Source organism: Spea bombifrons, chromosome 3 (genome assembly GCF_027358695.1).
Source record: "Spea bombifrons isolate aSpeBom1 chromosome 3, aSpeBom1.2.pri, whole genome shotgun sequence".
Classification (NCBI taxonomy): Eukaryota; Metazoa; Chordata; class Amphibia; order Anura; family Pelobatidae; genus Spea; species Spea bombifrons.
Genome location: NC_071089.1, coordinates 100,913,796 through 100,936,841, shown reverse-complemented (window position 1 = coordinate 100,936,841; position 23,046 = coordinate 100,913,796). Strand labels below are relative to the sequence as shown.

At 38.9% G+C, this 23,046-nt stretch overlaps 1 protein-coding gene across 1 annotated transcript in view; it reads left to right on the top strand.

Annotated features, from left to right (window-relative positions):
* Positions 1–447: 447 nt before the first annotated feature.
* The window catches only part of LOC128482677 (rootletin-like), a 40,857-nt gene continuing 18,258 nt past the window's right edge, over positions 448–23,046 (top strand). Inside the window, exons 1-14 of the mRNA XM_053458523.1 lie at positions 448–498; positions 8,932–9,085; positions 9,619–9,764; positions 10,954–11,097; positions 11,568–11,651; positions 13,886–13,992; positions 14,732–14,879; positions 15,645–15,751; positions 16,148–16,360; positions 19,830–19,905; positions 20,728–20,805; positions 21,684–21,875; positions 22,041–22,219; positions 22,723–22,905. Coding sequence (XP_053314498.1) covers positions 460–498; positions 8,932–9,085; positions 9,619–9,764; positions 10,954–11,097; positions 11,568–11,651; positions 13,886–13,992; positions 14,732–14,879; positions 15,645–15,751; positions 16,148–16,360; positions 19,830–19,905; positions 20,728–20,805; positions 21,684–21,875; positions 22,041–22,219; positions 22,723–22,905 — 1,850 coding nt within the window. The 5' untranslated portion in view covers positions 448–459. The remainder of the gene's footprint in view (positions 499–8,931; positions 9,086–9,618; positions 9,765–10,953; positions 11,098–11,567; positions 11,652–13,885; positions 13,993–14,731; positions 14,880–15,644; positions 15,752–16,147; positions 16,361–19,829; positions 19,906–20,727; positions 20,806–21,683; positions 21,876–22,040; positions 22,220–22,722; positions 22,906–23,046) is intronic.

Genomic DNA, 23,046 nt, shown 5'->3' with positions numbered 1-23,046 from the left:
CCTCTTACTGGAAGCTCCTTGAAGAAGCTGATACAGCGAAACGTGTAATATTATTTGCTGTGTTTACAATATTTCTTTTTATTACTTGTCTCCACATATGTGTGTAAATATTTCTTCATTATCGATCTATAATGAGAGTGGCTTCATGGTGATTAAAGGATAAGCTCCGCTGCCAATGGAATTCCTCCTTCCAACTCCTGTTTCCCTCTTCTCCCTCCGGTTTCCCGCCCTGCTTTCAGCCGCCGTCACCAAAGTAACAAACGTCCCGCCCCCTAACCAAGTTATCGGCACTCTTTCCTAAGACCACCATGCAGAGACTGGCGTCGCATTTTGTTACCAAGGCAGCGAATCTGACGCGGCGTCCGCCGTTACCATGACAACGGAGGAAACGGATCGTGCGGACCAAAAACTGAGGGCTCAGAGTTGACTTGGAAGGTGTGTAGCGCAGGAGCGATCGCCATGGCCGGAGCAGAAATGAATCTGGAGACCGTGATACAGGTGAGGACTCTTCAGCAAACGATTTTAACGTGTCATGGCCTCTATTATTAAGTACAGTCTCGTGATGGATAATGAAAGTACCCTAAAAGTGACGTTATGTATGTGATCTACGAAACACAGTATGGGATGGTCTCCCTCTGTGGTATTACTTCTATAACAAGTCTGAAAACAAATACCAGTTTAGAACGGATTGATGACATTTTATCTCAAAAGAGATTTAGTGATAATGCTTTGGACACAAAAATCATAGGTAATAATTAATAGCACTGGTCACGAATATTTAATACATAGAAAAGTATACAGGGGAGGGATGGCAGGTGGTACAGGTGGGTAACTGCCTCCTGGGTGCTGTGATTTAGAAACACAGATAGATAAGAACCATTGGGCCCATCTAGTCTGCCCATTTTTACCTGTTTTTTGAATCAGTCCCCTGGTCTAGTCTTAGATTCAGGATAACCATTTGCCTGTTTAAATTCCATGACTGTGTTAACCTCTACCACCTTTGCTGGGAGTCTGTTTCATTTGTTTCATCCACCACCCTCTTATCTACCACATTTTGGGCCACTAACTGGAATCCTTAAATTCTGGATCAACACAAGAGTTTCTAGATTAACAAGGATCCTTTCTGTGCTCCTCTAATGAGACTGTATGTGCTGGATACGTGTGGCGGCATGCTGAGCTTTTTTATGTGCTTTACACCTGTTTGTCTGTTATGGTTCCAATGACTATATTTATATGAAATATAATGAAATATAAAGTGGTCCAAACAACCACATTTTATTTACAAGTGGTAACTAAATTTTGGAATTCACAAGAAAAAAAAATAATAATAAAAAATATATATATATATTAAAAGAAAGTACTGTGTATTTACCTGAAAAAAAAACAAACATACAAACATGTGGGCACACTAAACATGAAAGACTAAAAATAACAAACATATGGTAAAAATGGCAAAAAAGCTCTGGGCACTAGAGTGTGGAAAAGCCTGGTCGTGAAAGGGTTAACTAGAGATCAGAGTCTTTTTGGGGCATGCGAACAAGCTGATCTAGCCATAGTCGCCATGGAAATGACCAAGCTACCGGTTCCAAGAACGGATCCCTGCTTTCAGTTAGGGATCAGATCTTTTTTTTTTTTTCTGCCAACGTCGCTGAGTGGAGACTCGAATATTTCCGGTATACCTGCTTGGTTAGTCCGTTATTGTCTGTAGAGTTTGCCTTTTCTGATGTTTATCCGGTTCCTCCTTATAGGAACTTCTAGGATGTTAAATGATAGCATAACTGTCTGTTATAGTGTTATAGCTTTTACCAGTAGATGCATGCATTTACATATTATACCCCTTTTCATAGACGCATGTAAAAGGATTTATTTAATGCCCTTTTGCTCTTAGGTTAGAATTAGGAAAGGCACTAGACAAATCCAAGGATCCAGTCAACTCCTGGAGCCTAGCATATTGTACTTTGATCTTTGTGGGTGCATCTTTTCATGGCTACTAAGAAAGTAAACCATTATTCCCTATTTCATTATTTTACAAGGTGTAGTAATCTACAAACACCAGACAAGCCAGAAGGCTTGTTTTTCCCTCAGAAATCTCCTGGTGCTGCCACAACCACAAGGGATTCTGGGTAGGCGCATGCAAGCAAGGTCAACAATGATCACCTTTTGCCTCTATATACACTTTAGTGTTTAGCGATGCTTCTACTACCCCCTGTGGCAAAGTAATGGACTCTGTGTACATAAGTGGCAGATTGGAACGCTCATTATTCCCAGCATGGGGAGGGTTAATTGCTGGAGGTCAGCAAGGTGGAGCCAATTAACATGAACTCAGGTGCTTAAAGGGGCGGCCGTTAGAGGCATTAGATGTCTGGGAGTAGGGTGAGAGGCAGGCAAGCCAGAGGCCCTCAGACTGTATGAAAAGGATTTGTTTTTGCTTTGGTTTATTTACACTATGAAGTGCATTGCTGTGGACTGTACAATTCTGCAATAAACCACATCTTGCTTTCATTCTGCTGGTGTTCGGAGTTTCTTGTTTTGATCGAGCCATCCTGCCACAAGTGGTGTCAGAAGTGGGATATTGCTGTTTGAACCCTGTATCAACATGGAGGATGTTTTAAAGGCCCTCCTGCATGCTACTACAGTGCAACAGGAAACCAACCGGCTGATAACTGCTCAGATGGGAGCTATGATGGAAGCACAGCAAGAGGACAGGATTGTCCTAAAAGAGATTGTACAGCAACTCTCAAAAACAAATCCTTTTCATACAGTCTGAGGGCCTCTGGCTTGCCTGCCTCTCACCCTACTCCCAGACATCTAATGCCTCTAACGGCCGCCCCTTTAAGCACCTGAGTTCATGTTAATTGGCTCCACCTTGCTGACCTCCAGCAATTAACCCTCCCCATGCTGGGAATAATGAGCGTTCCAATCTGCCACTTATGTACACAGAGTCCATTACTTTGCCACACCCCTTACTTTTAAGTGGATGTTTTCATCACCTTTACCCACCATAACTTTTGTTATTGGTATTATTTTACAAACAGGCCAAGTATCCTTTGCTGCTGGACCAACTGTCTGCAAACCTAATTAACACTGTAACCGTACACCTATTAAGTTGGCATTCTTAGTGACCGGAGTATTTGTACTGAGGTTTGAACTGTTAAGTATTGCTAAATTACATTTGTAGACACAGATACACCGCTTACCTTCATCTGTTGGCGGCTCCTACAATTTTTGGTCAGTTTGGCAGCTGTTTGGCAAGAGCAGCCCAGCAGTTTGTAAAGACCATATATATTTTCATGATGGAATTCACAGACTAGCCTTCAGCATGTATAGTTAATGTATATTCAGTTTTGAATTGGTATAAGAACAATTGCTTCTGCAGTAAATATACTTCTTACTTTAAAGATGTCCTAAATCATCTACAGTCATTCAGAAAAAGAGTTCACATGGATCATTTTTTTCCATAAAACATAGTGGTTAGTTAAAAGCACATAGCCGTGTGATCCCTTTAAGTGTTTGTGTGGTTCCTCTATGTCTTGTTCCCCACCTCCTACTAGGCTTGAAGGAGATTTGGGTTAGGACAAACTGGAATAAGGTAAATAAATAATACAATAATAATACTTTGACAATTGGTTGCATTGACATGCATACCTCACTTGTAGCTGGACCCAAACTTTCTGTAAATGTCACAAATGTCCCACGTGCAATTTTTCATATTTTTGGTGACTGCTCCATATACTCAGCCATGTTGAGTTTATTCACTAAGTGGGAGTTTGCTGGAGACTGACAACTTCAACTCTCTGACTTCATTGTGCATTTTGAAGGGTCAACTCTGCCAAGCATCTGCTTCACAAAAAGCCGAGCTGGTCCTGCATGATGCATAGTTCAATCAAAAAGGCGACTTTCAATACATTTCACTATGCGTTATACAAGAGCGACCAAGACCTTCTTGTAAGAGAAGTTCACTAGGAGAGACCCTTCATAATTAATATTAAAGCTTTGGAGTTCAAACTTAAACTCTCCTACAGATTCCTAGTGAAAAAACCCTCAGGGTAACCAAGTAACCAGTATCTGGATTGGCGTTATTGATGCCTGGAAAAAATTCTAGCCTTTAAATAAAATCTCTGCAGAATTATAAGTTTACAGTAACATTTTGATATGTTTCCTCTTATCCACAGAAGATTCTCCCATTGGGAGTTACTTTGTTCTATGCCTCAATAATTGTAGACTTCGAGTTGGCTGTAGTAATGTCCACTTTACCACTACCAGTATTCTGCTGAGGACAGTGCGGCTTGTCTGTTCTAATAACATAAATGCCGTTATTGTTGTATAATATCAGGATATGGAGCCTGCTCTGTACTGATAATAGCATTTTATTTCCATTGATTTGTTAAAACCTATTAGTCCAAAATTTTACATTTCACAAGGCTATTTACACAATAAAAGAATACCGTACATGCCTATATACCTAGGTTTATAGACTGAAATAACCAAAGCCATCTGACGGAGGTGTGGGCTATGATCTAATCATTCAGTGTAAAATAGAGACCAAAAAATCATTAACCTCATTTGTTGGTTCTAGTAAACCATATCTGATGGTGAAATAAAACTCCCAACTTAACTAAATGTGGAATTGTCCCTGACCCTAGATATTTCCTGCAAAGAACCTCCACGTTTCCTTTCCTGCTGCCATCTCCATCTACTTCCAAAAGCTGGCAGCCTCTTCTTTTGTGCCCAAGACTTAGGGACGCAGGAATCTGTGACATCACTGGGCCTATTTAGGATTAGTTGGACAGAGTAGTGTCATAAATATCCTGGATTTACCACAAAGAGTCACTTCTTCAATTATACATAAAGTAAAAAAGTCCTTGTTTAGCTTACAAAAACCCAAATTCAAGACTGATTTGGACCAAAACATACACAATAGATATATGTATTTTTAAGCAGAATATGTGAGTGTTGATAACTGAGTTGGGGTGGCAGTAACCATTTGAGCCGCTATAATTCTTCTGAACTGGATCCTGCACATACTTACATGTGTCCAGCAGGGGGCGGTAGAGTCATTCCATTGATCAACTTTAATTGAACATTTCCAATATATGTCTCTGTCTGCTCAAAATTCACCAAGGCTGCCGAGGTTTTATTTCATCAATGTGGGGATACAATATGTTGGCCTTGCGGGCACAACAGGAATTAGCACTATTAAATATGTGAAGCAAGCAGCCAGGGAAGACGGTAATCAGGAACACCTCTTGCCTCCAAGTTGTATTATAAAACACTGACTTTATTTAGTAGTATGCACTGAACTGTGCAAGGTGCTAATGTTTCCAGCCACTGACTTACAGTATAATAATACAGGATTTGTTGTTCTGTAGGCAGATGTGGAAGAATTTGAAGACACTGGCTTTGAAAGAATTTGCAGAGATACCCAGGCCAACAATTGGAAGTTCTAGTTTAGGATTTGTTCCCCAAATATCATGTTTGAGGATCACAATGTAAAAATAAAAAAAAAATTCCATTCTAGACAAGAAATCCAGCCTATGATTCTATTAACCGCGTCACTCTCTTCTTTAAAGGGCCCTACAAGCTTTCCGGGTGTAGAAGTAAATCGTCTAAACTGGTCCTAATTTGCTGCAAATGTTTTGTAGATAAATGCATAACGGTTATTACCTAAATTTATATACTTATAATAAATAGATCTGCACAAGGACAAATTAACTTATTTTTCTGTAGATTTACATTCACATTGTTAAGTGTATCCCTGTACAGCTTTTTGAAATCCTGTACAGCTTTTTGTACATCATTTGAAATCCCAGATTAGAGAAGGGAAATTAGGACAATGGGTGATTTGTGCCCCAAAGAGAGAGTCCAGTAGAGGGAGTGCAGGAAGAGGAGATACACTACAAGCTTTTGAATGAGTACATGTTCAGTGATGGGTTCTTTTGCTGACAAGACTCATCAATTTGACCTCTGGCCTTAAATAACAATGCATTCTCATACAGTGCATGTTTTCTGAAAAGATGGATGCTGGTTGTGTGGTTATTTCACAATGTGACATCTTGATAGGTAGGGTATCCGAGTGTCCTAAAGGAGGACATCTAGAAGGTATCTTGAGATGTAGCAATATTTCTCTCTTCTCCATGCTTTCACATTGCCATTCTCCTTCATTTGTCCTCCTCCAGCTTCTCTCTCTTTCTCCATATACTGCCTCCCTTGTTCCTGTGCTGGCACCTGCCCAGACTGTTAAGGAAAAGAAAACTGCCAGATCTTTGAGCTGGGCTTCAGCTCCTGCCTGGAAGAGGTGGGGCAGCCTCCTGAGTAAACAACAGCCACCAACAGGTGCGGAAGCAATTCCGGCCGGGGTGGGGGTGGCAAGACCTAAAGAGTGGACTGAATAAAAGTGCCAGTGCTAGTCTTTCCTCCCTCCACGTGATTGCCGCTTGCTCTCCTGGGATATAGGAAAGCACAATGATTTACACACACATCGCATACACACTGAATAAGGCAGGTCACAGCAGAATGTGTATTACAGAAAACTGCTGAATAACCTACATGACCAAAAGTATGTGGGCACCTGACTCATCACACCTATATGAGCTGAACATCCCATTCTAAAACCTTGGGCGATAATATATAGTTGCACCCCCCTCCCTTTGCAGCTTTAGCAGCCTCCACCTTTCTGAGAAGGCTTTGCACAAGATTTTGGAGTGTGTCTGCGGGAATTTGTGCCCATTCAGCCAAAAGAGCATTTCTGAGGTCTGGTATTGACATCAGCCGAAAAGGCCTGGCTCACAATCATTGTTCAAAGTCATCCCAAAGGCATTCAGTGGGGTTAAGGTCAGGGCTTTGTGGAGGTCACTTGAGTTCCTCACCAAATTTGTCAAACCATATCTTTATGGACCTTGATTTGTACACAGTTGGTCATGCTGGAACAGGAAAGGGCTTTCCCCAAACCGGTGCATACAATTGTCTGAAATATCTTTGTGTGCTGTAGCATTAACTTTCCACTTCACTGCAACTAAGGTGCCCACACCCTAAAAAATACCCCTAGACCATTATCCCTCCTCCACCAAACATTACATTACCGTGCATTCCAGTAGGTAGCATTCTCCTGGTATTTATCATACCCAGATTTGTTCATCAGACTTCCATTTAGAGAAGCATGATTTGTCACTCTAGAAAACCTGTTTCTACTGTTTTACATCAGCCTATGCTTGGCATTGCGCCTATTGATCTCTGGCTTGTGTGCAGATGATCAGCCATGGAAACCCATTTCATGAAGCTCTCAACGCACAGTGATTGTGAGCAAGTGTGGTCTACAGCTTCGTGGCTGAGCTGTTACTCCTAGATGCTTCCACTTCACAATAATAGCACCTTCAGTGGACCGGGGCAGATCTAGGAAGGCAGAAATTCCATTAACAGACTTATGGCATCCTATGACATTGCCATGCTTAAAGCCACCGAGCACTTCAGTACAAACCATTCTACTGCCAATGTGTCTATGGAGATGGCTGTCTATGTGCTTGATTTTGTACACCTTTAGTAATGGGCATGACTGAAACCTATGCTCACATACTTCTGGTCATATAGTGTATTCTACTTCTATAAGATTTGTCTCTAAATTGAACAGGTTTGCCAGGTGTTACTGCCCCTCTAGTTCAACATGTTATCAGAGTTTATGGTGTGTCTTGTAAAAAAGAGAAAAACAAATGTATTTTACTCTTACATTGTCAACCAGTATTCAGACACAACGGTATGATCAATATCTTATAACACTGATCTATTTTCACTGTTACAAATACAAATCTATGGACAATTGGAGATAGCTGTCACCAACTGCTGATAAAAGAAGCTCTCTGACTGATAAGTATCTTAGATTCTTTATTCATTATGTTGACAAATGCTTTGAGTGCTGCTAATTTAGCAGAATTTTAAAGATATTTTAGATATAATTTTAAATAAGACACATCAATCACTTGCTTAAAACAGGGGGGCATGGCCAAATATTAGCCCTAAATACTTTCGGCAACTATATATATATATATATATATATATATATATATATATATAAATCTATATATATCTGTCTATCTGCACCATCAAAATAAACCCTGTTTATACACGGTTCTTGGTCAGCAGTAAATGTATCTTGGTTAATAGTTAACATGACAAATTAGAAAAATGCCAAAATAGAACCCTATGTACTAAAAAAAAGGTTAGATATGGGTTTGTAAAGGTTAGATGGCTTGCCAAGTAAGAGTTTTGAAGTCTTCAGAGAAAGAAGATGAATAGCTTCCGACATTTTATTTACTGCCACTTTTTATGAGACTTTGAGACTGATTGACAACTGTTTATGTAACTAAGACATTTAAAAAAAACCCAATATATTCTACATACATACATTTTTTAAAAACACGCTTAGGGCTGTAGTGTAGATACACTCATGTCCAACAAATATTCTGAGCTCCTAGTATATAGGCATTCGCAGAGGAAAGAGGGACAGAGTAATCTAGGTCCCAAAGAGGAACAATATATCTTAAAGAAAGGTGCTTTATATTACAAACATAATCTTGTAATATATAGACCAAGGGTAGCCAACAGGGGGTAGTCTGAAATGTGATTTATGGCCCAGTCAACACTTAAAGCAGTTGGAGTAAAATACCTATAGTATCTTCAATTTTGAGTGATATGTTAACTTTAATACTGACTCATTGCTGCTTCTTTGTTGTTATGCTATTTAAGAAAACATATGATTAGAAATCTTTAGTATTCCATAATATTAATTATTGATTTTTGTGCAAATTGTGAATTTACAAAAGATATCAGATCTGCACACACAATATTAAAAAATGCATTATAGGCCATATACTGTGTATAAGTAGCATATTTCATTCATATTACTAGAGTGACAACATTTATTTTCAACCTTGATTTCAGAATTTGGAGGACACTGTACTGAATCCAGAGAGCGTGACTGGAGAGAGGAGGATGACTCTTGAGGAAGAAAGTGGCAGACGGACTCCTGTTCCTGCTCAGATAAGGGAGATTATTATACAGAACCTGAGTGAAGATCCAACAGATCCAGCAGGCAGTGAGTTCAAAGACTAACACAAATAACTGGAGGGACAGCACACACTAGTAGAGGAGATGTTTAGGAGGGTCTATGGGTAAAATAAACTTTCCAAGAATTACAAAACTACAACAGAAATAAATAATTTTAGAACACCATTGTTAGGGTAATTTCCTTTCCTCCCATGCTATTACATATTTTTAATATAACAATATAAAACTCATTCATGTATTACACCAAACATTTAACGAGCTCATATTTATCTAATTTATATAATGTTTAGGGTAATTGCCTTGCTTCCCATGCTATTGCATATTTTTAATAAAAAAATATAAAACTCATTCATGTATTATACCAAACATTTAATGGGCTCATATTTATCTAATTTATATAATGTTTCCCCATAATCCCTATTTTCTCACAAATTACTTGGTTTAGACTTTTGAAAACATTCATATTACGGTACATTGCATCAAATGGATCATCATTTATTTGTATTGGTACACTTTCTTGTGAATTTGATGTTTATTTCTGAATGTGTTCTTGTTCTTCAGAGGTTACAGACTCACACCAATACCACGGTCTGCAGGAGGAAAACAGATTGCTACAGGATGAGCTATCTCGTATGAAAGACCTGTTGGAACAAACACGCTACGAGAATGATGAACTCACCATCAAATACAATACATTGGTGGAAAAGGTATAGGAACAGTTGCAGTACTATGGTGTGATAGCTTTTGACTTTAAGGGCAGTAGAGGGCCCAAGCCAAGTCCCAACTTTCCTCTTCCCATCTTGGAGGCATGGGAAGGAACAGTAGCTGAAGCCAAGCAAAACGTATGTCAAAGCCTGGTAAAATTGAGTCCAACCCAATAGAGTAGCTCTTTGTGGCACCCATTAAGATAAATGGCAGACCTGTGTGTCTTCAGAGGAGAAGCTCTCAAGGTGACTCACCCACCTCCTACTTTATTTGAGTTTTTATGATTTTTCTACCAAAATGATACTGTCTATAAACGTATTAGGGATAAGGATTATTAAAATGTACGTGGTGTACTTGACCTTCTTTAATGTAGTCAGGCTTAATGCCATTCTTAAACTTTACTGCCAACTGCACTACTTTACTGGCTTCAGAAATTAGGAATTAAAGACCCCCTAAACATTAGTACAGTTAGCTTTATGATTAGTGATATATTTTGGCCTTGGCCTATGGCAGCAGATCTTGGGAGCAGCAGCCCCTCTGCCTCTTCACTAAAGGCTGATCTACTTTTTGGGTCTAGTTGTATATTGCAGGTCTGTGCAGCCACCTGTAGTATGATTTTCATGTAAACTAATTCAGATATTAGACATGCAACAGATGAGGTCTTCATTGGCTTGGTAGGTCTGATGGGTCAAGGGATGATTGGGAGCACTGGCCAGGGCACTACCATTAATATATCAATGCTTACAGTGTCTCACATATGTTAGCAGAGACTTCTGTACTCCATGTCTTTCATACATTAGTGGTTTAGCAGTATTTAATGATCAATCTATTTCATATCAATCTCTTTAAGCAATGGCTAAAATGTTACATTTAGATACTCAAGCTCATCTCATTATGCAGCGTGTTTGTCACATATATCCTCATTTCAAGCTCGATGGCCATATCTACCTGTTAGCTGTTTCAGTGCTTAACATATAGTGAGCAAGGTCATGTGACTGCTTTGTGCCCCTGTCCTCTCACACCACAGTTCACATTTTTCCCTCCAGCTGTCTTTTTAAATGTGAAATACTTTGTATGAAGACCTATTTAAGTGAACATTTCTAATAAAGCATTGAGAAATATCTGCTTCATCATGAAACAATGTTTATATGAAAGAGCGTGGTCTAAACACATCCAACTGTTTTCTCCCAGAGTCAGAACCGCCGTGAAAGTGAACTGATTTTAGATATGAGGCGTCTTCATAAGGAGGAGGAGATGGCTTATAAACACAAACTGGCAGCGTTTCAGGATGGGCAACAGAAACAAGCACTGCTTGTACAGAGATTACAGGACAAGGTATTTCTATTTGTGTACTGGAGATAATGTATGATGGCCCTCATCGCCACTAAACACCAAACTAATGCAGAAAATCTGTTTGTTTGTGCGTCTTGTGAATGTACACCAGAAAGTGCTCTCAGGTGGTGGGGTGGTGGAATCATGATGAGGTGAAAGAGGGATGGTAAGGATATCTCTCTCTCTTTCCTCTGTCTCTCTCTCTTTCCTCTCTCTCTCTCTTTCCTCTCTCCACATTAGTTTCTATATTGAATGATACCTTGTTAAAGTGTAGAGTGATCTAGAACCTTTCATGACATGTTTTGGAAGCATAATAAAAAATGTGGGTTTTGATTGAATGAATGGATCTAGAGCCATTAATTTACATATTGTGGTGTTAGAGGGGATTCGTCTTAGTTTACGGTGAAGGATTAGTAGTATTATGAGGTGGGGAAAGTCTTCCTTCTAAAAGTTGTTCTTATAACAATACCCAGGTATTGCACTATAAGAAGAGATGTGGAGAACTAGAGCAACAGCTTTTGGAGAAAACACGTGAAAATGAAGAGCAAAAATCAGCAGTAAGTGTAACGCACACAGTGTCATAACTATTACTAACTGTATACTGTATTTGTTTAGATTTTACTTATACAATGTCTACTCTGTCAGGCTACCCTGACACAAGTGTCCAGTGTTAAAACTCAATGATTTTATTACATCAGAGCTGTAATTGTTATTAAACCCGTCAACCAAATTTATAAGTCCAGTATCTGGATACAGAAACCCTTTCGGAAGGGAAGCCGTACCTACAGGGAAGCTAATCAATGATTTATATGCAGCATTCCAAAAAGCTCCTGCATGGAAAAATAAGCAGTATACAAAATGTATGTTTTTCGTGGAAAAAAAGTAACCACAACAACCAAATACACACCAAACAATTAAATAATTTCTTGTTTAGGCCACTTTGTATCCCATTGCAAGGCATGCACACAAACAACGGGTAAAGCTGGCTCGTATAATTAAAAATAGTTTATTTCTTTTATCAAACATTTTTGCCATGCAAATGTTTGTGAAATGTAATCTGATCGCATTGATGCAGATGCATATTTGTGACATCAGAGAGCGCCGGAAATACTACATTATTGACAGGTTTTACAGAACATGTTGAACCCATGTTTTCGCAATGCTAGGAATGTGAAAGATATTTTTGAATATTACACCCAACAAGTCTGAATAAGTCCTGTCTTTAAATTACAAGATCAAACTATATAAATACCACAGAGATGCCCCATTTGTTATGTGTCTTGTATTGTTTGAATGGGGGTGTCATTCAGTCATATCCTCTGAATCCGGCCTTCATTTGGATGCCGGTGTTCATCAGTGTCAGCCACGTAATGTCAATGGAAAATAATATGTTTAATCTGTGTCCGAATGGTTTGTTAGCTTCTCGTTCAGGTATTTAGAGAATTGTTAAAAAAAATGCACATTGTCAGTGGAAAGAATTTAAAAAATATGTATGTAGGATTAAAAAAAAACATCAGACTGCCTGCTAACACTAGTCTGCAGCAGAGACATATTGCGGCATGAAAAGCACTGATCCTCGTGTTAGTATGTGTTAGTAGTTAGCCTATGTATCTTAAAAATGAAACCCCTACTTACAGTACAATGTCTTCCAAATTGAAATTTTGGAAATGTAAAGAGAGGAAGACTTAAATCACTGTGTGCCTCCAGCCTAAGTGCACTGCGTTGAAATAAGTTGAAATAACATTTAGTGACTTCAGTCTCGCTTCTCGCTTTTCATTTCTTATGGCGCCTATGTAGTAATAAGTGTGGACTCCTGCGCCATGAAAATGAGATCCCATTATGGAAAGTATATGGCAGGCATTTTTCCCTACAGTCTCTGTCTTATTCCACTGAGACCATACATTTAGAAAGATAATGAGGAAAGGTTGTTGGTACTGATTAAATGTGAAAACTAACAGGAAAAAATTACTAAAAAAGCTGTACATCAGTGAATGCATTCCTCCTGTCATATTAAGCATGTGAATATCACAGAACATAGCATTATCTATAGCTAAAAATGATACTTCGACCATAATATGTATATGATGAGTGTCACCTTTATATAACTTTTATAGAAATAAAAATAAAAAAATACATATATATATAATATAACTTTTTTTTATTTAACTACATAGAGCTATTGTTTAGGACTCTTTATGTTGTTTTCCAGGAGATGCTTTCAGCCTAATGCATCTCCTGCGAAGTAGTGCGCATGCTTGGATACTCGCCGCCAGCTAGCTTCATTGCCATTTAAGTTTTTAAAATAAAATAGATACCTAAAAACTAAATGCCACAAACAATGGGAATTCGATCCCACACGAACCATAAAAGCTTAACATTTAATATATAAATAAAAAACACCTTTTTGGTTTTAATTAATATATTAAAAGTTACGTTTTGGGTTTTTGTACATAGAAGTACCTACAAAATGCTCTAATATGCATTTTTTGTTAGTGTGATAATACGGGGCATTGAATTGCCGCTCGAAATGATATCTAGTTTAAAACTTAGAAGCGGGTCTGGTTTACTGTTAAGCTTTTGTCATAGGAAAAGCATGAACACTTAATTCACTTTCTAATGATGAAATATGTCAGCGTACCGTGCACAATAATTTTGTATTGAAAAATTTTAAAAAAGCATGAAAAATTTTCCCTTGTGGTCGCATTGTGTTGGGATGACAGTTTGATATCTGCACCGGGTATTTGTAAGAGAATTATTAAGACTAATATGTTTCTGTCCTATATTATAACAGTTTCAGGCTCGTTTGGGTTCAGCAGAAGCTGCCATGAACAGACAAGAGGAGGATCACAAGAGAGATCTGAGGAGAACTGTGGCCCAACTAGAAGAGGAGCGTCAAAGGTATATACCAAGCCAAAAGAACGGATTCATTTCAAAATAATTAGAGCCCCAACCAGGGCCAGATTGGAGATGACGTACATGCTGCCCACCAGGCATTTTCCCGGTTTGCCTACTGGCCAGCTTGGGTTTCAGCCAAACTAAAGAATTTTGTAACACTTTAGTTTCAAAACTACATTAATATTCTGTAAATAAATATTTATTATTTTTAGTGCAGCTAAATAATAAAATACAAAAAAATGTAAGCGTAGTAAATGTCCTTTGTTTTTACCAGTTCTACTTGATAATACTATCTACTGACATTGAAAAGGTATAGTTTGAAAACATATTCCAGTGTAACATTAAAATATTTTTGAAATGTATAACGATTTAATTGATGGGACTACTTCAAAGGAAGGAAATGGTGGACTTCCGCTAAGACCCAATACATTTCTGAGATGTAGTTCAATTGAATAACTCCGATGTGGTTAAATCATTTAAGAAGTGATACATTTATGGCACAAATATTTAACCCTTGGGGGTTAAATAATTTAAAATGCCTTTTGAAAGGCTTGGACCCTCAGCCGTGCCTTCCCTCGCCCCATATACCATTCACAGTTGGAAGAGGGTTAAACATTAAAAAGAATGCTGCTAACTATTATGCTACACTCTTTTTATATTATGTGTTATAATAAAATTATTTAAGTGGCAAAAATACCTAGTACTCTAGAAACAGGAAGCATTATTGCATCTTTCCCAACAGGAGTAGCAGCCTTTTATATGACAACAAGACCCTGCAAAAGCAAATAGAACTGCTGACGTTAGCCAATGAGAGACTAGATACCGAGCTTACGTTTCATCTCCACCAATCACGCGGCGGTGCAGAGTCTGAGTGCAGAGAGGAAAGCAAGGTACACAAACCCCGGGAAATCAGACCTGGACTGGGCATTGGGCACACAATGCAAATGGCTGGTAGCCCACTCATATGCTGTTGGGTGATGTGGGGAGTCGGAAGCATATAGAACAGTCTTTTGGAATGGTAGACATTCCTGAAATGGTTTTAAGTCCTAAAATTGTCTTCCCATTAATAAATGTTAAAATGGATACACCACAACTGGCACATTTCACTTGTGAACGCAGCTCTGTTTGTCATCAATGTGTATGTGCATTCACTAACAAACTGTGTGTAGAGCTGGTCTGCATTTGAACATGATAGAATTAGCTTAAACCCTACAAATCTAAACAGAGCTGAGTCTCTTTATTGTACAGTAACGGCTTACAAATTGCTGATTTGCTTGGCCTTCACAGCCAGTTTTATTCAAGTTCCAGCTAAGCTTTTAGACGCGAAATTCTGTTTTTTTGCCAGTACTGCCCTCTCTAATGAGCCATAATAATCAGGAAAAAATGTTATTCTATTAGTGAGGACCAAAAAAATACGCAGCTGTATGTTGTGGTTACTTAAAAGATATGACATTCTTGGGGAACAATAATCTGTTTATACACTTGGTAGACTGCATTGAGTGATGTATACATGTTTTAGGAAAATGTTTTAACCCTTAGGACACACAAGGAGGGCACAATACACAAAAAGTTGCACAATCATCCCAAAGAAATTTATGGTATTCAATTGCAATTCTCCTGTCTCTTATGAACTCTTCTGACTTTGATCCTCACAGAGTTTTACTGAAGGCCCGAGTGATGAGCATAGGAGATATCTGGAAATACTTCGCCTGTCGTCGGTTCTGCGTGACAAATTCATTCAACTGCGTTCATCAACTGAGAAGTAAGGAAGGCTGTAGGGATGTGGCGAGTTATATCATACTATGGTAGCACACTGTTGTAGGACACCACATGGTCATGAGGAGTAAACTGACTTGCACAAAATAGGAATACCCAATAAAAGTAGTTAACAGATAACTACAGGTGTAGTGCCTGCTTATAGTATGAAATCACAAATCACAAGATATTTCCGCGGATACATCTGGACATCGGCCGAAAGGTGCCGTTTTAATCTTTAGGTCCTGGTTGTAATCACGATGCCCTGGGACATTACCTGAAAGTGATAACAGAATGACATGGCATAGCTTATAGTAATTCTTATAATATACTTCTGGAGCTGAGATGCTACACTAAAGATGCACTACTATTAGTCTTACACTCTGCATTGTTCTCCGCTCAGAAAACTGGCTGAGATGAAGGAAGACGTTTCACGTGGCTCACGGCGTGTGAACACAGCCTGTCTGAATCTAGACTCCAACCAGAAGCTTTCTCAGAATGAAGCTGGGGCATCCCTACGTTCAGCCTTCCTTGAACAGGAGCTCCGGGACAAGTTGCGCCATATGTCCCACATGCAGACCCAATGGAATATAGAAAAAGTAGAGCTGAACTCCAGGTAACAAAACCCAGTCTACAAATTACCATCTGAACTTGTTTCCTTTGCAGTTTAGACAGAGCTGGGTTATGAATCTACAGGCTCATAAACAGAGAATAAGTGGTCCCAGTGGGTTTGCACAACCTATGGTTATCTCTGTGGCCCAAGTCAGAGCTGCCCACTTTGGCAGATGCCCTAAACAGTAGTCTAGGTTGCCTTCTGGTTACTCCTTCTGCTACTCATCTACTGCTGCCACGTATGGATTTTTTTGGTTTGGTCCAAAATGGCATTGATTAGTCAGGACTTTGTCTGCCAGACATCTGGCTGTGTGTGAAGACTTGTCTCTGACAATATAGCTCTGGTAAAAGGCAGTATACTCCTGTCTGAGTAACAGGGCTGGCAGAAATTGTTGTAAACATTATCACCCCGTTCCTTTAAGTTGATGAGGATGCATGTAAGACAAGCCATGAAATCTTGACACACTTCTCGGAAGCCGGATCAATGGCTTTCTTTGTCTCATAATCCTCTGACAACTTCTTGTGAAAGCAATGGTATTACAAGAGTGCGGCGTGTGATTCATTGCCGAAATCTGCAGCTTGAACATCAAACTAGTAAATTCTTAATAAACCCAGGAATTTTAATACCATCCTAGAAATACCACTGTAACTAATGCACAAAATGTCCATAATATCATGTTGTTACTGGAATACTTATGTCTTTCCCTGGACTTTAACCTAGTGCAGCAAATTGTTGTGCAACTTGTTGGTAGCTGATGTGTCCACCCAAAATACAAATGGCCACAGCTGTGGACAGCGTGAAACGATTGTCTCCTGTTATGATACAGCCCATACTGGGCACGGTACCCCCTGTAATTAGATGAGTGTTTACCGTATACATTATCTGTCAGAATCTTGCTTTTTAAACTTTCAAAAATATGTATAACACGAGGGCTAACGCTGGATTTTGTAGCTTTAGCTGCATTCCTGGACTATTAGGCTAGGTTTCCACTTGGGTTTTTGTCCGGCGTTTTTTTCTTGATGAAAAACGTCAGGAAAACTGCCAAGAAAACTGCCACTGCATTTACCTGCGTTTTGGCGTTTTTTCTGCAGTTTTTTCTGGCGTTTTAGCCTTTCTGTGGAAATTGCTTTTTTTGACCTTAGGCAGTTTTTCCAGCCTTTACAAGTTAGAAGTTTCACCCAGCTAAAAGGGATTAGGATAAATGGCAAGTATCTGCCCTCTCCTGATGTCATTTACTTGGTAGACCCTTTTGTCTCTTTTCTGTGGTTTGTAAGGCATGCTTTATTCCGAATGTCTGCTCCTCTGGGAAGATTGGTCCCAAATGATGGTGCAAATTGTTTGCTGTTGCTTTTGGCACGCAGGATCCAGTCGCGTATGTTTGTTTGTAATGGCATGTTTGTTCCAAATGGTGTAAAATTCAATATGAACCAGTCCAGGACTTTGTTTTGTGTGAAACTGTTTGTTTTCAGCCTATTTCTCGTAGGACACACAGATACTGGGTCCATCCTCTGCATTGTAACTGTGGAAAAAACGCCATAAAAAACGCCAAGGCAATAAACCCACATGGTGTCAACATGCTGCGATTTTGAAAAACTGCCACAGAGCCCAAAAAAGCAGAAAAACGCCAAAGAGGACTGAAAAAACGCCAAACAGAAAAACGCCAAGTGGAAATGGCATTTTGCGATTTCCTATTGAAGAACAGCTAACATCTGGCTGCAGCCGTTTTTCACAAAAAAAACGCCAGGTGGCGCTATTGGCGTTTTTATGGGCGTTTTTAGCAAAAAAAAACCAAGTGGAAATCTAGCCTTATGGTGTCACCAGGGCTTGCTTGGTTTAAGCAGAAAGCAGCAATATGACTGTGGACGGTGTGATCTGGTGTCTCACTGGGCTCCGGAGGTCATTGAGGTGAATGTTTGAAATGTAATCTAATCATGGCCACAAGGCCGATAATTATGGACCATGATTAAAGGAGGTATATAGGAAACATATACCTGAGAGAGGTTGGAGTATGAGTAAGGCCTGTAAGGGCTCAGGGGGGAATTTCAGAGCATGGATATTGGAGAAACGGAAGATTAGAGGGAAGGTTTGTGAAAGCAAACAAATATGTCATACATTGTGGAATTTTTAAAGACTCAACACATGTTCAGATGAATTTGATGTATTGTTTTAGGTTCTGTTCTAAAGGGTATCAAACTCAGAATCCCTACGTCACACAGCAGCCGTATTTACCACTAGATACGGAGTGTAAAATGGCCGCCATACAGAAGATGCCCTACCAAATGCCTAAAACCTGCAAGCGCAGCTAACAGAACTTAAAACCACCCGTGAAAAATCTAAGCCTGGCTTACACTGAAAACATTTTGCGCATGTTTATTACTAAATACAGAGGTTTGTAACAGCAGGGCCGGCATCTTCCTAATGATTAAAAGGAGTGAGGCCTGCATGGTTGCCTTATCCACAGAGACACGCCACTTTATTCATTGAGGAAGGAGCTAATGTTAGTTTGAGGGTTAATGTATTTAGGATATATTTGGCAGTAATAGATGGTTTGGTTGGGTGGCAGAGTAGTGAATGTTTAAAAGGGATCTGCCATGGCTTGGAGCTGAATGTAGTGAGTTTGTATTTAGAATTAAATGTGACAGAGAAATAGGCTGGCTTGGCAAGCAAACACGCAGTATTGTGGCAAAGATATTTTTGAAGCACGGTCAAAACTGCCTGCCAACTTCACGCTGGCGTTCTGTTATATTATATTGATTTATATAGCGCCAGCAGATTCTGTAGCTCTTGTTAAATGTTTTCATGGTCCCCTATTTTAACAAACTACTTAAATGGCAATCACTATAACAAATACTGGTACAGAAGAAGAGAGCCCTGCTCGTGCGATTGGATTATAAAGGTGTAATAGGAGGACGTCTGGCTGTAAATTTATTGGAAACGTATCTCAAAAAGAATGTCCAGATTGCACCAATACAATAAATAATATTAATCAATGTTATAAATATACATATCTAACACAATTGCATATTAAATTTCAACATATGTATCTTTCCTATAAATATTTGACCATACATGCCCATATGTTCCAAAAAACAATATAATCATAATATAATAATATAGAAAAAAAAAAAGCTCAAAGCAGACCCTGGTTAATAACCCTCTTAATATACTCTGGCGCCAAATAAAAACTGTTACTGTATCTTCAGTGCCAGCACATCAGAGCTGTCAGGATGTAGTAAGCGTGTCTTGCGTCAGTTTTGGCATTGATTTATTGCAGTGACATGAGTTTTGTGATGAAGAGGAATGTTCTGGAGTCATCCGAGATGCAAATGTCACATTCCCTTTAATACCAAAAGTAATGACTTAAAATAAGATTTTTACAGGTTGCAAAAGCTGGCTGCGTTACATACACATTAGCATAGCTTTCTGGCGGACTCTAAGTCACCTCCTGATGCTATCCTGCTTCTATTGACAGGATCACCGCTCTGACCGAGCGAGTGGAGAAACTGAAAGAAGACAATAGTAAGAAGGAAAAGGACATGCAGAGGCTGGTGAGTGCACTGGAGCAGTAACGTGACCATTAGCATGACTACATTTAGAGGTTTCTTCATCAGAAGTACAGTTCTTTGCACGATACCCCTAGACTCGAGATTATATAGAAAGAGATGACTTTACTTCACTGATTGCTGCTTAGATGAAGTATTTGGTCTCACTCGCCACTATTACACACTGGGGCTTTTCAGTTTATACTGTCACTTGCAGACATTTCATATTCAAGAAATGAATGAAGCAATACCGTTAACATAAGGTTATAGTAACTGGCACTTTCTTTCCTGTGAAATGTGTATATATATATCTATATATATCTATATATATATGACATAACTTATGCATACTACGCAGTGAGTTTAAGGTGCATATCTGAGCTGAGATCGCAGATGACTATCTAAGTTTGCTTAATTGATAACAAGATATTGTTGTTCAGTTTGACTGTTCTGGGTCATTGTATTAACCAAATATTTCATAGCAGACTGTTAAGTTCACATACAGGACAATATTATGCGTACTTGCGTACTTTTCTGGCCATCTTTTGGGAAAGATTAACATCAGAACAAATATTTATGTGTTTCTGGTCTATTAATACCATTATTTTAGTAATGAAAACGAGAATCCAGCATGCGTATTTTAATACAAATGATACCAAAAAACCCCTTTAAACCCCCTTTAAATTTACATGATGCCCCCCCCTTAAAAATGTCACCAAATTTCAGTGTGGCCAGAAAAGCAGGATTTTTTTTATCATCCCCCGGAACCTATTCAAAACGATAGTGGTTGGCTCCTGTCTAAATTTATAAAATCTCTTTTATTTGCAGGAGAACATCGGGTGTGAACTGAAATCGGTTCAAAAACAGCATGACTTGCTGCGTCAAGTGCTGAATGCTATCTGTCAGGTACATAGAAAACTATAACCCAAATATTTTATATTTCAATAACCGATCAGCTCTAACAGCAGTATTTCCTTTAGTACTGTGAATGCCCTAACACAGAAATAATCCTTTAATTGTGTTAACTATTGCCTCATCTCATGCATAGATACATCAAATGCTTACAAATAATACCCCACAGTGGAAATTGCATATCAACAAAAATACAAACTAGTGGAGTGCACAACCTAAAAAAAAAGCATAAACATTCAGATTCCTGGGTTGCTGCTAGAATAGTAATGACCAGTAAGTACACAAAACAAAAATCCAGACCATAACCAGCAAATGACTTTAAAAAAAACACCCAAAATATTGGGGATTCCGTCACACCAAATGGCTTAGCCCAATATTTATGCCTTAGGTAGGTGTTTTTTAACGGCATTCGCTGGGTATGCTCTGAACTCTCGCTTTGTTTTGTGGAAAGCTGCATATGTTGACAAGTGTACAAAAATAATAGAAAATAATAGATAATAGACATCACATACACAGGGTCTCTAAACATTTCAGTATACTGTATTTGATATTTTTAAGATTGTGGCCTTAATTGAAGGAAAACCTTGAGTTAAGCACCCATTTTTAAACTTTTTTAGAACTTTAACTATTGCAATATTTATTGTGCTTTCCCGACTCTTTCTTTTTTATATAAATGTTTATTTACTTAGAATGCACAAGTAATGTTATGCGTAAGTGGAACACTGCCTACATTTTCCATACAAGTTGGACAATTTGATTATGTACATTGCATAATTTAAATGTAGACACCGAGTAGACATTGTAGACATTGAGTATGTGGAGATGCTCAAATTCATGCTTATATGAACTCTATTGGGTTCTCCTATTTCCAGGTTTGCCAAGCCGATTCCGATCTAGATTCTACGGATGTGGAGTATTCGGGAGAACAAGTGACAGGTGAAATGAGAGAGACTCTGTCACCGTCTCATAGAAGACCCCCCACTTGCAAATGGGCTCTATATACGCATGATGTGGCTTTCAAGACTGTACAGAACGCACTGCAGAGACATCAGCAGACGGAGAAGGTAAGGAAGCGTCAGGAGAAGGTTACACAACATTCTTCTGTATGCGTGATCCACAGCAGACTGATACCTGTTTTATAGCATATATCTAATAAACACACATTTTGTGACACGTGTAGCAACAGTCTCTGTAATTCCAGATGCCACTTTGTCATTATTCCTCTTTAGGATCTACGCTCAGAGCTTAGAAAGGTGCAGGAGCTGCTGGATGCTACAAAGGAGCAGCTCCAAGATTCAGAGCACCAAATACAAGACATGACTGTAGAGAAAAAAGAGATCTGTAACATCCTAGAAGGAGCAAAACAACAATGCCAGCGGTGTCAAGTGAGCCACGAAGCCCTAACCAGGTACCAGACAGAAACTTAATAATTCATATTGGAGTTACTCCCCAGGTGTTCCATTTAACTCCATCTTTTACTGTAAGTTTGGAGCAGGCAGTTGGCTTTTCAGCTATATAAAAAGCACTTAGTGTAAAAAATGTAGCATACACAATAATAATAAGCTATAGTTGTAAGTGTAGTTACTTTAAAGATGTATTTTTATGCACTGTGTACAACGGAAACTTAGTAAAATATGACTAACATTAGCAGTTTTGGTGTTTTTACTTTAGCAGGGATATGTACACAAATTGGGATATTTTCTTTTCCTTTGCGAATGTCATCTTTTAGTGGAAGACCTAATTCCACATTATATACACACAAATAATACCGTTCATCTATACTTTCTTGGCAGCCTGTGTCATATGAAAACAACAAATTAGGGAATTGGGGCAGATTTGTGAATCTTTGTGTTCTTATATGATATATCGCGTCTTTGAGACATGCCAATGCGTTTCCGCTGCTGTTTCCAGGGAGAGGAATAGCCTTGAATCGTCTCTGCAGACAGTGAAGCAGAAAAATGAGGCTTTGCTGCTTGAAGTAGAAAAGTTAAAGGCCGTGAACACCGATTTACTGCGCCAGAGGGATGCCCTGGAAGAGCTGAAAGAGGAATTAACCAGAGATTGTGAGCGAAGTCGTAAGGAACTGGAGAGAGGGTGAGATCAGTGACGTTTCTAAGCGACCTGTATGTTAACATCACTTATAGATGGTTTTTTACTGCTAGTTGCATTTATAGTTTCACCTCATACCGGCCTTTCCTTTATTTGCCTAAACTTCTTTGTGTTTAATATAAGACT